The sequence below is a fragment of the Erythrolamprus reginae genome, chromosome 7 (assembly GCF_031021105.1).
Source record: "Erythrolamprus reginae isolate rEryReg1 chromosome 7, rEryReg1.hap1, whole genome shotgun sequence".
NCBI lineage: Eukaryota > Metazoa > Chordata > Lepidosauria > Squamata > Dipsadidae > Erythrolamprus > Erythrolamprus reginae.
The window spans coordinates 38,925,449-38,941,591 of NC_091956.1; the positions used below are offsets into that span (position 1 = coordinate 38,925,449).

Sequence of the window (16,143 nt, forward strand, 5' to 3'; positions counted from 1 at the left end):
GAGGGCTGAATAATTTAATTGCCGTTTCTCTTATAGCTGTTACAGGTAAACCCTTACCGGGTTATTCATTTGTAATTAAAAATAATCATGCCGGGCTCGCAAAAAAGAGTGGGAAAAAAAAAACCCTGCGTGGACGTCTTTGGCGGCTCATAACTAGATTTTCACAAACACCCCCCCCCCTTGATAAGCTTTTTCTTGAGTCTGAACAGTTTGGGGGGTTCACCAAAGAGAAAAGAGGGAGAGAGGGAGAGAGGAAGGAAGGGTTAAATATAAAGGGAGAGAGGGAGGGGAAGAGGGGAAGGATGAGGGGTTATTATTAATCTGTAATTTTAAAAAAATCATGCCGGGCTCGCAAAAAAGAGTCTGAAAAAAAAAACCTGCGTAGACGTCGCGCCATTTGCACCCCCCACCGCGGAGGGAAAGCATTTGGCATCGGCACCGCCAACCCCCCCCCCTCCACCAGCAGCAAAAGCCTGAACGACGGAGCCGAAAGGCAAACGGTGCACCTCCCCAGAAGCAGCAACAGCCTAAGCGGCGGGGCGCTCCGTCGTTCAGGCTTTTGCTGCTGGTGGAGGGGAAGGCGCCAAAGGCAAACGGCGAGCCCCGCCGCTTAGGCTTTTGCTGCTTCTGGTGCCTTTCGGCTCCGTCGTTCAGGCTTTTGCTGCTGGTGGTGGGGAAGGCGCCAAAGGCAAACGGCGCGCCCCGCCGCTTAGGCTTTTGCTGCTTCTGGAGGGATGCACCGTTTGCCTTTGGTGCCTTCCCCTCCACCAGCAGCAAAAGCCTGAACGACGGAGCCGAAAGGCTTTTGCTGCTGGTGGAGGGGGGGTTGGCGGTGCCGAAAGGCAAATGCTTTCCCTCCGCGGTTGGGGGTGCAGGGCAGGCGCAGTCAGCCCCAGGAGACAGAGGGAATGAGAGAAAGGAAAGAGAGAAAGGGGGGGAGAGAAGGAAAGAATGAGAGATAGAAAGGATAGAGAGAAAGGGAATGAGAGAAAGGAAAGAGAGAGAAAGGGAGGGAGAGAAGGAAAGAGATAGAAAGGATAGAGAGAATGAGGGAATGAGAGAAAGGAAAGAGAGAAAGGGAGGGAGAGAAGGAAAGAGTGAGAGATAGAAAGGATAGAGAGAAAGGGAATGAGAGAAAGGAAAGAGAGAGAAAGGGAGGGAGAGAAGGAAAGAGAGATAGAAAGGATAGAGAGAAAGAGGGAATGAGGGAAAGGAAAGAGAGAGAAAGGGAGGGAGAGAAGGAAAGAGTGAGAGATAGAAAGGAGAGAGAGAAAGAGGGAATGAGAGAAAAGAAAGAGAGAAAGGGAGGGAGAGAAGGAAAGAGTGAGAGATAGAAAGGGTAGAGAGAAAGGGAATGAGAGAAAGGGAAGAGAGATGAGAGAGGAAGGAGGAGAGAGAAAGAGAGAGAGGAGGGGTAGCGAATTATGGATGTCAGAACTCACGCATGCGTAGTAGCGTGCGCCCACACTTTTTAAAAAATTTTAAAAGAACAAGAGAAAGCATGAGAGAGAAAGAACAAGAGAGAGAGAGAAAGAAAATAAGAGAACAAGAGAGAGAGAGAAGGAAAGCAAGAGAGAAAAAAGATAGCAAGAGAAAGCAAGACAGATAGGGAGAGGAAAGGAGAGCGACAGAAATGAGAACAAAAAGGGGAGAAAAAAGGAGAAATGAGAAAATGATTGAGGCAGAGAATGAGAGGAGAGAGAAACAAAAGAGAGAGAGAGGTGATTTTTGAAGCATATGGTAAAAAGCATCCAAATAATAAGAACGCACCCCCAGCCCACACCTGTTTTTGAAAAGAATTTAATGATAAAAAAAACCCAGCCCTCAACTGGTTTTGGAAATGGTTCGAGTGTATACACACACACACATAAGGGGGGGAAAGAGACAGGGATGGAAAAAGAGGAGAAGTGAGAGGGAGAAGGAATGAGGGGAAAAGGGAGGAAGAGAGAGAAATGAGAAACATGAGAGAAAAGGGGGAAAGACAGGAGAAATACCCAGAAATGAGACAGTGGTATAAATTTGAGGAGGGATGATTGATGATTGACTGTACAGTGGAACCCCGACATAAGAGCTGCTCTACTTAAGAGCAACTCGAGATAAGAGCTGGGAGGGGAGAGATATTTTTGTTCTACTTACAAGCCCAAATTCGAGATACAAGCGCCAAGGAGCTGTCTCCTGAAGCCAAACGCTAACTTCCGCGTTCGGCTTCAAGAGACAGCTGCGAAGCGGCGCGCGTGTTTTAAAAGGTTGCAGCCGGCCTGGGGGGCTCGGGGGGGTGCTTGCAGCTTTCTTTCTTGCTTTTTTTCTTTCTCTCTTTTACCTTCCCTTCCTCTATTTCTTCTTTTCTTTCTCCTTCCCACCTTCTTCCCTCCCTCCCTCCCTTCACTCATTCCTCTCTTACTCTCCCCTTTCATAAGTTTCCTTGCTTCCTTCCTCTGTTCCTGTCCCTTCCCCCTTTCTTTCTTTCTTTCTTTCTTTCTTTCTTTCTTTCTTTCTTGCTTTCTTGCTCTTTTTCTTTCTCTCTTTTACCTTCCCTTCCTCTATTTCTTCTTTTCTTTCTCCTTCCCACCTTCTTCCCTCCCTCCCTCCCTTCACTCATTCCTCTCTTACTCTCCCCTTTCATAAGTTTCCTTGCTTCCTTCCTCTGTTCCTGTCCCTTCCCTCTTTCCTTCCTTCCTTCCCACCCTCCGTCCATTCATTCACCCATTCCTCTCTTGATCGCTTAAAGCCGGTCCCTGGTGCAAAAAGGGTTGGGGACCTCTTTCCTACAGGATTGGGTGGCAGAGAAGTTGAACATATGTAAATTTAAAAGTTTAAGAAAGTTTACAAGTTAAATGAAAGAAACTTCATTATTCATTTATATGTACATGTACATTTCTTCATTAAAAACATGTCTTTCTGCATAATTTAGACTAACTTTGTGAGTTTTTTGAGGGCTGGAACCAATTAAAATTATTTACATTAATTCCTATGGGGAAAAGTCGTTCGAGATAAGAGCTGCTCGACTTAAGAGCCCAGGTCCGGAACGAATTAAACTCGTATCTCGAGGTACCACTGTATTTATAAGGGGATGTTACATGGGATTGTATATATGAGGGGGTTATTTATGTATGTATGTATGTATGTATGTATGTATGTATGTATGTATGTATGTATTTATTTATTTATTTATTTATTTATTTATTTATTTATTTATTTATTTATTTATTAGATTTGTGTCATTTTGGTTGGTGGTGTGCCCCAGGATTTTGTAAATGTAAAAAATGTGCCGCGGCTCAAAAAAGGTTGAAAATCACTGATTTAAAGCATATGGTAAAAGCACTTAAATAATAACAGAGAAAGAAAACCCCCAACCCTCACCTGTTTTTATTAATAGTTATGTTTTTGAATTTGCTGGTTGTTTTAGTTTTAATAGTAATAGAGTTTGGTTTGGTTTTATTATTAATTTCTTTTAATAAAAAAGAAGGGATTTATTATTTATTTATATTTATATTTATTTTTTGTTTGTTTATCTGTCTATCTACCTACCTACCTACCTATCTACCTATATATCTACCTACCTACCTACCTATATATATATATATATATATATATATATATATATATATATATATATACTTCTATGCCGCCCAGTTTTTTTCTCAAGGTGACACACCACCCGAGTTATGCTCAGTTTTTTGGCGAATTTTGACACACCAAGCTCAAAAGGTTGCCCATCACTGCTCTATAGTATTATTTTGTAAGGTGTCTTTTGAGAAAACTGAACAGAAGTAGCTATTGAAATGGTCAGCGATCTCCTTATTCCCATCAATGCATGTATTATTCCCGGTACTAAGCTTCGTGATGCTGCAGTTTTTCTTCTTCCTATCACTAATATATCTGAAGAAGGTTTTATCCCCCTTCTTTACAGATTTGGCAATTTCTTCCTCTTTTGAGGCTTTAGCAGCATGTATTATCTGTTTCGCCTCCTTCTGTCTCATTTTATACACCTCTCTATCAGCTATACTTCCAGACTCTTTATACCTCCTATAGGCAGCCTTTTTTTCATTGACTATAGCCCTTACATCATTGCTAAACCATAGCGGTTTCTTCTTCCTTTTACCTTTAGTTATTTGCCTTACATACAGTCCAGTGGCTTTTAAGATGGCCTTTTTTAATACAGTCCACTGGGTGCTCGCTCCTGCCATTTTATCCCTCACCTTTAATTCATTATTTAAATATTCCCCCATTGCATTAAAATTTGTTTTTCTGAAATCCAATACTTTGGTTGCAGTATAGGATTGCTCACAATCAGTTTTTACATCAAACCACAAACATAGATGGTCACTGCAACCTAAATTTTCTCCCACTTGACCTCTGAAACCCAATTCCCATTCATAAAAACTAAATCTAGAATATTCTCCCCTCTAGTTGGTGTCTTAACCAGCTGTGCCAGAGCTGCTCCTGTAAAGGCTTCTACTATATTCTTACTTTTGCATGTAAGGACACTGGGGATATTCCAGTCAACATCAGGCATGTTGAAATCACCCATAACCACAATATTTCCCCTTACTGCCATTTGGGTAATTTCATCCACCATCTTGTTGTCATATTCCTCAGATTGCCCTGGAGGCCTATAGATCACCCCAATTCTAATGACAGAACCGTCTTTATTTTGCATGCAAATCCAGAGAGTCTCCAGATCTTTACACGTATTTTGAATTAGTGTTGTTTTTAGACTTTCTTTAACATAAATGGCTACTCCTCCTCCCTTTCTCTCTATTCTATCCTTCCTATACAGTGTATATCCTGATATGGATATTTCCCATTCATTAGAATCCTTAAACCATGTCTCAGTTATGGCAACCAGATCCAAATATTATGGCCATTAACTCACAGATCTTGTTACTCAAGCTTCGAGCATTCGTGCACGTTACCCGAAGAACATTATTTTCATTATTAGTTTGCCCCTTATCATCAACAACTACATCTATTCTATTTACAGCTCCCTATTCATAAGCTTCCAGAAACTGATTTATCCTCATTGGTCGGGGACAGAAATCAACCACATCAGTTACATCTCTGTCCCCTTTACCTAGTTTAAATGCCTGTCCAAAAAAGTTCTGAATTCCTCACCAAGCACCTGGGTACCTCTGTATGATGGATGCAAACCATCCCTTTTAAATAACTCCTACTGACCACCTACTGACATCATGACTTACATAGCCAAAACCTTCAGCTTTACACCACTGTCCTCTTTTTATTTCTACTAACTGCACTTGATGGATTGGTGACACTATACACCTCATTTACAACAACTTCTCCTTTGAACATCCCCTCATTCTCCACCTGAGGGACCTTGCTAATACCTACAACATCCTTACTATTTAAATCTGCAAGGACATTATAGGAATTTGATACAGAGAGACCGAAATTGCTATGTTTTTGCTCGACTGCACATAATCTTCCTGAACCAACAGTTGTCCACACAGCCCTCCTCCTCGGGGGGCGCTGTGGAAGTGGAGGCTGCACACATGGCTGCATTAAAGCACGTGGCTGGGACAAACTTTCCACTTCTGCCTGCAAGCTACAAATTAAGGACTGCAATCTAGAGATCTCGCCATATAAACTAGATGTCCTTATGCAAAGAGGGCAGCACCCCAAGTTCCACAAGGTACTATGGAATACAACAGCCAAACAAGTGTTACACTACACCAAGCCAGTCATCTTAACACTGTATTGAAATACAAGTACTTAGCAAGAAAATCAGCAACCCCTATTGCTACCAAACTTTGCTGATTTTGGTTTATAGTATATGATTCGCGCGCCATCAGGCCCGTGGGCCACTACCTTTCTGTTCTCTTTCTCTGTGATCTGAAAGTGCAATTTAAAATGGCTTTTGCAATTTTGCAGTTTTTTGCACTCCAGGACTTCAGAAAGCTTCTCTGAACCCTCCGGATTTCAAAAAACAGCACAACGGCAAACCAAAAGCTTCCCTGAAAAATACAGAGGATGAAACATCCTTTCTCAAGGCTAAAAATCAGCTGGCCAGCATGCACACGCGCTCTGGAAATGAAACATGGCAAAGTCTCGCATGTCCTCCGATATGGGTCTGTGTGCCATGCGCACTGTTCCCTCTAAGCTGCGTAACTGCCCAGTCGCGCAGTCAACAGGAAACTTCCACAGAGCATATTGCAAGTGCCACGCAGTCATAATGGGGAAGATGCCACCCTTTGTTTCTTTGCTAATTTTGCTCTTTCTCGACTGCTGTGTCAAAGAGTGTGTAGTGGGCTCTGGCAGTGGGTATTGGGACGGTCAGCTAAGTTGTAAGAGCAGGCATGAGAAGCGAGCAAGCCTCAAAAACGAAGGGAGGCAGCAGCCGCCCTTTTCTCTCTCCCCGCCACCTTGCCTCCTTCGCCAATTTCAATGGAATTAGTACTCCTTCCTGTCCACATTTTCTTAAAAAAAGCTTTACTGCAATCTTCCTGCTTTGCCTTACAACAGTAATGGCAAAACCTTTTTTCCTTGGATGCCAAAAGAGAGTGGGCATGTGCTATTATGCATGTGTGAGTGCCTACACCCGTAATTCAATATCTGGAGAGGGCGAAAACAGCTTCCTCTGCCCCTCCCTCCCCCGGAGGCTATCAGGAGGCTGAAAATGGGCCTGTTTCCCAAATTCTGGTGGGCCCAGTAGGCTCATGTTTTATCCTCTCCAGGCTCCAAAGGCTTCCCTGCAGCTGGGGAAGGGTAAAAACACCCTCCCCATCCCTCTGGGGACTCTCTGGAAGTGAAAACACCCTCTTAGAACCTCTGTGTGAACCAAAAATCAGCTGGCCGAGACACACATGCACTTGGAGCTGAGCTAGGGCAACAACTCGCGTGCCAGAAGATATGACTCCACGTGACACCAGTGGCACCCATGCCATAGGTTCGCCATCACTGCCTTACAGCTTTCCAGAGATTTTTTGCACGATTTGAAAGGCGCGGTGGCGGGAGGCTGAGGCTTTTCCTATGAAGCCCACTATCCGTAGTGTTTTTTCTGGCTGGGCAATCCCCACCTCCTCCTCTTCTGCCCCATCAAAGGGTAGGTGGGTGGAATACCAGCAAGGCTGTCAGATGACTTTCCAAAAACTGTCCTGCCCAACATTTCTCAGCAAAAGAGCACTGAAGGAAATTTTCCCCATTGGCCCTCGTGTTAAACAAATTTTAAAAGGTTTAAAAGGCAAGAGAGGAGAGCTCCATTAAGGATCCAGAAGTATGGTTTAGACTAAGGATCTCAAAACCTGACTATCTTAAGAGGACTTAACTTCAACTCCCTTCAGCCACCCTGAGTCCCATTGGGATTGGGCGGCATAGAAGTCGAATTAATAAACTCTCAGAATTCCCTAGCCAAACATACATACCCTTATTTTTTAGACCAGTGTTTTCCAACCAGTGTGACATGGTCAGGTGTGCCGCAAAGAAGGAAGCTCAGCTTCCTGTCTCGCAACTTTTTGCTGAGGAAAAAGTTGCGAGACTGGAAGCTAAGCTTCCTTCTTCGCGCCTTCCAAGTTTTCCGGCAGCTGCAGCGCCCCGCCCGGCTGGAGCTTCCCTGGCGGCGGCAGCAGGTGAACTTTGGGGCCCGGCGGGAGGGCGCTAGCAGCGGCGGCTGCTGCGAGCGATCGGCAACAGTGTACACCACGCCGCAGCAGCAGTATTGCTGTTTCTCTCTTTCTCTTTCTTGCTTTTCTCTCTCTCTCTCTCTCCCTCTCTCTCGCTATCTCTTTCTCTCTCTTTCTCTCTCTCTTTCTCGTACACCATACCACAGCAGCAGCATTGGGCAGTAGGCGTGGGGCGGTGGCAGGGCGGTCAGCTGTGAGGCGGAGCTCCCAAACTGAGGCCCGACGGCGGCGATTGGATATGTTGCTAGACGCCATACATGCTGGCACTGTGGGGCTGGCACTGTCCCGCTGGCTGGGCCAGGACGGAGGTTCCAGCCCCACGCCCATGCCCAGCATGTACGGCGTCTAGCAACACATCCAGCCACCGTCTGTGTCTCCCTTCTGGAGCTCCGCCTCACAGCTGACCGTCCTGCCGCCGCCCCATGGCTACTGCCCAATGCTGCTGCTGCGGCATGGTGTATGAGAAAGAGAGAGAGAAAGAGAGATAGCAAGAGAGAGAAAGAGATAGCGAGAGAGGGAGAGAGAGAGAGAAAAGCAAGAAACAGAGAGAGAAACAGCAAGAGAGAAAGAGAGAAAGAAAAAGAAAGAAAGAAAGAAAGAAAGAAAGAGAGAAAGAAGGCAAGAGAGACGAAGAGATAGAGAAATGGTTCAAGAGTATACACACAAAAGGGGGGAGGAGGCAGGGATGGGAAAAGAGAGGAGAGTGTCTTAGAGTGTTATTTTGTGTCATTTTGATTGGTAGTGTGCCCCAAGATTTTGTAAGTGTAAAAAATGTGCCGCGGCTCAAAAAAGGTTGAAAATCACTGTGCAGTGTTTTTCAACCAGTGTGCCGCAAGGCATGGTCAGGTGTGCCGCGAAGCTCAGCTTCCGAGACCAGAAGCTTAGCTCCATTCTTCGTGCCTCCTTTTCCACGCCTTCCTTCTTCGCAGCAGATGAGCTTTGGGGCTCAGCAGGAGACCGCCAGCAGCAGCGGCATCAGACAGTAACTGGGGGTGGAGGCTGTGAGTGGGAGCTCCAGGTCCACCGCCCCGCCCAGCTGGAGCTTCCCTGACGGGGGTGGCAACAAATGTCCTTTGGGGCCCAGCAGGAGGGCACCGGCAGCGGAAGGGCACCAGCAGCAGCGGCACCGTGTAGTAGCCGGGGGATGGCAGTGGCAAACAAGAGCTCCAGCTGGAGCTTCACTGGCGGGGGCGGGGGCAAGTGTCCTTTGAAAGAGAGAGAAAGAAAGAGAGATAGCAAGAGAGACAGAGAAAGAGAGAAGGAAAGCAAGAGAGAGAGGGCAAGAGAGGGGGGAAGGAGGGAGAGAGAAAGAGAGCAAAAAAGAGAGGAAGGAAGAGGGAAAGAAAGAGGGATGGAGAGAGAAAGAGGAAGGAAAGGAGAGGGAGGGAGCGAAAGGGCGGAAGAATGATTTTTTTTTTGTCCAAACTTCTTTTTAGCCCCCCCCCCCCATGTTCCCCGGGATTTTGAAAATGTGAATAATGTGCCGCGGCTCAAAAAAGGTTGGGAAACACTGAATTACAGCAACAGATTTCAGAACATTGCTCTTGTTCTGTTCTTCCAACTTCTGCATTCAGTCAAGGTCTTGAAAAATGATAAAAACTTCATGCTCAAAGTCATTACTACTTGCAGCAAAAAGTGAAAAAAACAGAGACGGGAGAAAAAATCCATGAAATGCTTGACTCAGATACATACCTTGTTGAATCATCCTGTTTTGTATCTAATACTTGTGCCAAACAACATTTCAATAACACATATTTTTCCAACAGTCCAATTTTCTGCCATCCTGGATTGTCTTTCAGACTCCTGAAGCTTTCATTAGCTCAGAAATTTAGCATTGGGAACCATATGTATGATAAAATAATGCATTAATATGTCTTTATCTTAGGCCTCAGCAACAAGAGGATTCTGAAGTCCGATGAAAAATATGGCAATACTAATAAGATTTATAAGGCAGCGACTGACACGGTGCAGCTTTAGACCTTCAGCTCCTTAAGGCAAATTGAAGATGGATGAACTTCAATATTAGGTTGACTCAGTCTTCCATCCTGAAGTCGGTAAAATGAGGAGCCAGATTTTTGAGGGCACTATGCTGACTCTGTAAACCACTTAGAGATTGCTGTAAAGCACTATGAAGCGGTATATAAGTGTAAGTGATATTGCCATTTCCCAGAATTATCTAGCCAGGGAGCTGAAATTCACATCTTCCAGTTGCTGGAGTTGAGAAACACCGACAACAAAGAGATGGACAAGGAGGGGGAAACCAGAGACCTTGGGCCAGTTATTCCCCACAGGAAAATATATCTTTTATTTCTGGATTAAAAGGGGGGGGGGGGGATCAACATTTCTAAAAGCAGAAAAGCAACAAGAGGGAGACCTACGTCGCGCGCAAGACAGCAACCCAAGTGCGCAACCGCAGTATTCTCCCCTTTTGTGCGCAGGCGCAGTACCTCCAATCCGCCGGCTGAGGCCGAGACGTGGGGGTGTGTCGCGGCGGTGGCGGCGGTTCCCACGACGCCCCTCAGCCCCTTCCCTACCTTGTCACAGTAGAGCCCGACGAGCTGCTTCATCCGCCAGTGCGGGGCGGTGAAAACATCCACCTCCTCCGGGAAGGGAGCCATCTTCTCTCCCCCATAGAGAGCGACGTTCCCTCCCTCAGCCGCGCTCCAGCGACGAGCATAGGTGGCTCGCTTTGCGCACGCGTCTCTAGTAGAGGCGGCGCAAAGTCCGATCCCACCCAGCACTCCGTCATGTGGAGGGAGCCGGCCGCCTTTTACTTAGAGAAGTGTTTCCGGGCCGAGAAACGACCTTTTTCAGGCATTTTGTAGAATTAGGAAGTGAGTGTCTTGCATCACGTGACAGCCTAATAAATACGCTTCTTCGGCTGGGTGGCAAGTTTACAGGAGACTTAACCTGCCTTCTGTTAAGACATGAAGCCTAAATTATGAACGGCCAGTTATGCAATTTGCAGAATGGCTGGTTGGGGGCGGCGGGGGCTGACCTGTATCACATATAAAGCAGAGTGTTGTTCAGCCTTGGCTTTTCCCCCCCCCCCAATCCTCAATCTTTTTCAATCAATTAAGATGTGTAGACTTCGAACTCCCAGTCATTTTCCTCCGTTTTTAAAATCTCCATTTAATTTTTTCTAATCTACATGTTGGGTCTCTAACTATAATATATGATGGATTGCCATAATCCATGTTTTCCCCCCTTCCCTTTTTGATTTATGGACTGCTGTAAGGTTCTGTTTTGACCTCTGTCCATCTCTATGCAAAACTTCTTAAGATTATATTATAAGATCAAAATCAAGTGAGGTACTATAAAGCCTTAGTTACACCACACTTAAGAGTATGTTGACACTAGAAAAAGTGCAGAGGAGAGCAACCAAGGTGATTAGGAGACTGAGACTAAAACATGAACAGTTACAGGAACTGTGCATAGCTAGTCTAGAAAAGAAAAAGGATCAGGTGAGACATGATACAATGTTCCAATATTTGAGGGCTGTGACAGGAGAGGGGCAAGCTATTTCCAAATAATCTGAAGGACAGACAAGGAATAATGGATGGAAATTGATCAAGGAGAGATTCAACCTAGAAATGAGGAACTTTCTGACAGTTCAGTCAGTAAGGGGTTCAGTCCTGAGCCCAGTGCTCTTCAACATATTTATCAATGAGCTAGATGATAGCCTAGCTCTGTTAAAAAGTGCTATTGCTAACATATTGTAAGCCGCCCTGAGTCTAAGGAGAAGGGCGGCATAAATATCGAACAAATAAATAAATGAGGAATAGAGGGGAACTAATCAAATTTGCAGACAACACCAAGCTGGCAGGAGTAGGCCAATACCCAGAGGATATGCTAAAAAATACAGAAAGATCTAGACAGATTAGTACTAAAGGCTCAAATTAACAAAATGAAATTTAATTTTGAAAAAAGCTAATACCTAGGTAAGGAAAACATAAGACACATACAAATTAGGAGAAACCACACTTAACAGCAGAGACTGTGAGAAAGATCTCGGAGTCTTAGTTGATAACCAACTAAATATGAGCCTGCAATGTGCAGTGGCGGCTAAAAAAGTCAACACAATCTTAAACTGCATCAACTAAGGAGGTATTAATACCACTCTATAATGTCCTAGTCAGACCACACCTAGAGTACTGCATTCAATTTTGTCACCCCACTACAAAAAGGACATTGAAACTGTAGAGAAAGTACAGAAAAGAGCAACCAGAATGATAATGGTAATGGAAACCAAGACATACAAAGAGAGGTTGCTGGAACTGGGCACGGATAGTCTAGCAAAAGGAGGGCCAGAGGGAACAGGATAGCAGTACAGTGATCCCCGGTTATTGCGTCCCCGACCATTGCGAACAGGGTAATTCGCGATTTTTCAACCCGGAAGTCAAAACACCATCTGCGCATGCGTGCCCTTTTTTCTATGGGCACGCATGCGTAGATGGTGCCCGGCAGATCAGCTGCTGGGCGGCTTCCTGGGTCTTCCCCCTTGCTGGCGGGAGGGCGAGCAGCGGGCATCAGCAAGAGTTTCCCCACCGCCCACGCAAACTCCTCGCTGCCGCCTGCCCTTCGCCCGCCCACACCGTTCATTCTCGCCGCTTTGGAGCTGAGTCCTGAAGCGAATTCGCTTCAGGACTCAGCTCGAAAGCGGCCAGAGCGAGCGCGGACAAGCCGTTCACTGGCGCTAGCTCTCGCCTGCCTGCCCGCTAGCGAGGAGCCGCCTGCCTGCCCGCTAGCGAGGAGCCGAAGATTGGGGGCGGCGCGGCTGTTTTAAAACGTCGCCACCGGCATGGGGGGCTTGCCAGCACCCCCCGGACCCCCAACCCGGGTTTGGGGGGCTGCTCGGAAGCCCCCCATGCCGGAGGGGACGTTTTAAAACACCCCGCACGACTTTCCAATGAGTCCCGAAGACAACGCGTTTGTCTTCGGGACTCATTGGAAAGTCGCGCGGGTGTTTTAAAACGTCCCCGCCGACATGGGGGCTCGCTAGCACACCCCCAAACCCGGGTTGGGGGTTCGGGGGGGTGCTAGCGAGCCCCCCATGTCGGCGGGGACGTTTTAAAACACCCGCGCGACTTTCCAATGAGTCCCGAAGACAACGCGTTTGTCTTCGGGACTCATTGGAAAGTCGCGCGGGTGTTTTAAAACGTCCCCGCCGACATGGGGGGGCTCGCTAGCACCCCCCCCGAACCCGCAACCTGGGTTAGGGGGTGCTAGCGAGCCCCCCCATGTCGGCGGGGACGTTTTAAAACACCCGCGCCGCCCCCAATCTTCGGCTCCTCGCTAGCGCTGCGGAAGTAAAAACACCATCTGCACATGCGCAGATGATGTTTTTACTTCCGCAGCGCTACTTCGCGAAAACCCGTTCGTTGCGGGGGGTCCTGGAACGGAACCCTCGCAACGAGCGGGGGATCACTGTATACAAATATTTGAGGAGTTGCCACAGAGAGGAGTATCACACTATTTTCCAGGGCACCAGAGGGCCTGACCAGGAACAACGGATGGAACCTGACCAAGGAGAGATTCAACCTGGAAATAAGGAAGAGCTTCTGATGGTAAGAGCAATCAACCAGTGGAACGGTCTGCCAGCAGAGGTTGTGAACGCCCCATCACTCGACACAATGAAAGGAAATTGGATTGCCATCTGGCTAGGGTGGTGTAAAGTTTCCTGCTTGAGCAGGGGGTTGGACTTGATGACCTGCCAGATCCCTTTCAACTCAAACAAATGAACAAATAAATAAATAAATGTGAGAACAATCAACCAGTGGAACAGCTTGCCTTCGGAAGTTGTGGGAGCTTCATCTCTTGAGACTTTCAAGAAGAGATTGGACTGTCATTTGTCAGAAATAGTGCAGAGTCTCCTGTTTGAGTGGAAAGTTGGACTAGACCTATGAGGTCCCTTCACACTCTGTTAATCTGTTTATTTGAGAAAAAATCAAAAGGAAGCTTCTCCCAATCTATCACCAGAAAGTAGTCCTATGGTAGAAAAATGTAATGATGTATTAAAATGACACCTATGTCAGGAGCTCATCTGTCCTGGCCACAAGACTTGCCACTCGAATTGTATCTTGCAAGTGAACTGCTTGAGCTGCTTTGAGGCACTTTTGGGGTGACCATATCCCTTCTAAAGGCAGAGTAGAGGTTCATCCTACAGGTGGCAAGATGACCTTGTATCAACATTGTTCTTGTTATTGTTGTGAGCCGCCCCGAGTCTACAGAGAGGGGCGGCATACAAATCTAATAAATAATAATAATAAATAATAATAATATGTAAAATAACTTGCTGGGATTATGAATTCTGTTTCCCATTATCTGCAGGAAAACCAGTACCCCAGACTAGATCATCGAGTGCATCCATTTAAACCTGGAGACTGGGTGCTCATAAAGACATGGGAATTAGTGAGCTCCTTGATGAGAAATGGAAAGGACCATTTTAAGTGCTCTTGACTCTTGACAGCACTAAAGGTGTGACATCTTGGATACATCACTTCATAGTAAAGAAATACCCAGAATCTGCCACTCCTGATTTTTGGACAGTGCAGCCTGTTACCTCCCCAAAAGAAGATTTGAGACTTAAGTTATTGTCTGAAAACAAAAAAACCCAGAACCGTAGTTGTATGGGAGGAGAAACACTACCTCCCAAAGTTGTTCTCAATTAGAAATTTCCCTCCAAAAGTATTAGTGGTTGCAGTGACTAGAATTAAAAGAGTTGTCCGATTATTGCCACTAGCAGACTGGGAGCTAAAGGCTAAGATACTAAGTGAAATAGACTTAACAACTGAGAGGATAAGACTATAGCTTGTGGAAAATTCACTTTCACATAGTATCACCACCAATTGACCACACTTGAAAGGCTGTATTATTGATAACTTATGGGAGGCTCTAGAACAGGAGTCCCCAAACTTGGCAACTTTAAAACTCGTGGACTTCAACTCCCAGAATTGTCCAAATAGCTCTCTCAAAACTAATCAAAACCAACTGATGAAGTGGACAAGGCCATTGGAGCTGTGAGTTCCACCACCTGTCTACTGGATCCGTGTCCCTCCTGGCTGGTTTCGGCCAGCAGAGAGGTGACACGGAGCTGGGTACAGGAGATTATCAACGCTTCCTTGGGGAGGGGATCCTTTCCATCATCCTATAAAGAGGCGCTCGTGCGCCCCCTCCTCAAGAAGCCTTCCCTGGACCCAGCCGTACTTAATAACTACCGGCCAGTCTCCAACCTTAACTTTATGGGGAAGGTTGTCGAGAAGGTGGTGGCACTCCAGCTCCAGCGATCCTTGGAAGAAGCTGATTATCTAGGTCCCCAGCAGTCGGGTTTCAGGCCCGGTTACAGCACGGAAACTGCTTTGGTCGCGTTGATGGATGATCTCTGGCGGGCCCGGGACAGGGGTTTATCCTCTGTCCTGGTGCTTCTTGACCTCTCAGCGGCTTTCGCTACCATCGACCATGGTATCCTTCTGCACCGGCTGGAGGGGTTGGGGGTGGGAGGCACTGTTCTTCAGTGGTTCTCCTCCTACCTCTCCGGTCGGTCGCAGTCAGTGTTAGTGGGGGGTCAGAGGTCGACTCCGAGGTCTCTCCCTTGTGGGGTGCCTCAGGGGTCGGTCCTCTCCCCCCTGCTATTCAATATCTACATGAAACCGCTGGGTGAGATCATCCAAGGGCATGGGGTGAGGTATCATCAGTACGCTGATGATACCCAGCTTTACATCTCCACCCCATGTCCAGTCAACGAAGCAGTGGAAGTGATGTGCCGGTGTCTGGAGGCTGTTGGGGCCTGGATGGGTGTCAACAGACTCAAACTCAACCCGGATAAGACGGAGTGGCTGTGGGTTTTGCCTCCCAAGGACAATTCCATCTGTCCTTCCATTACCCTGGGGGGGGAATTATTGACCCCCTCGGAGAGGGTCCGCAACTTGGGCATCCTCCTCGATCCACAGCTCACATTAGAGAACCCTCTTTCAGCTGTGGCGAGGGGGGCCTTTGCCCAGGTTCGCCTGGTGCACCAGTTGCGACCCTATCTGGACCGGGACTCACTGCTCACAGTCACTCATGCCCTCATCACCTCGAGGTTCGACTACTGTAATGCTCTCTACATGGGGCTACCTTTGAAAAGTGTTCGGAAACTTCAGATCGTGCAGAATGCAGCTGCGAGAGCAGTCATGGGCCTACCTAGGTATGCCCATGTTTCACCAACACTCCGCAGTCTGCATTGGCTGCCGATCAACTTCCGGTCACAATTCAAAGTGTTGGTTATGACCTTTAAAGCCCTTCATGGCACTGGACCAGAATATCTCCGAGACCGCCTGCTGCTGCACGAATCCCAGCGACCGATTAGGTCCCACAGAGTGGGCCTTCTCCGCGGTCCCGTCAACTAAACAATGTCGGTTGGCGGGCCCCAGGGGAAGAGCCTTCTCTGTGGCAGCCCCGACCCTCTGGAACCAACTCCCCCCGGAGATTAGAACTGCCCCTACTCTCCTTGCCTTTCGTAAGC

General features: G+C 47.0%; 2 protein-coding genes across 2 annotated transcripts in view; one reads left to right on the plus strand and one right to left on the minus strand.

The window, feature by feature from the left end:
- FBXL5 (F-box and leucine rich repeat protein 5) overlaps window positions 1–10,381 on the minus strand; it is a 151,886-nt gene extending 141,505 nt beyond the window's left edge. Inside the window, 1 exon segment of the mRNA XM_070757367.1 lies at window positions 10,175–10,381. Coding sequence (XP_070613468.1) covers window positions 10,175–10,258 — 84 coding nt within the window. The 5' untranslated portion in view covers window positions 10,259–10,381.
- LOC139170328 (uncharacterized) overlaps window positions 1–16,143 on the plus strand; it is a 355,966-nt gene that overhangs the window by 233,022 nt on the left and 106,801 nt on the right. The window lies entirely within an intron of this gene.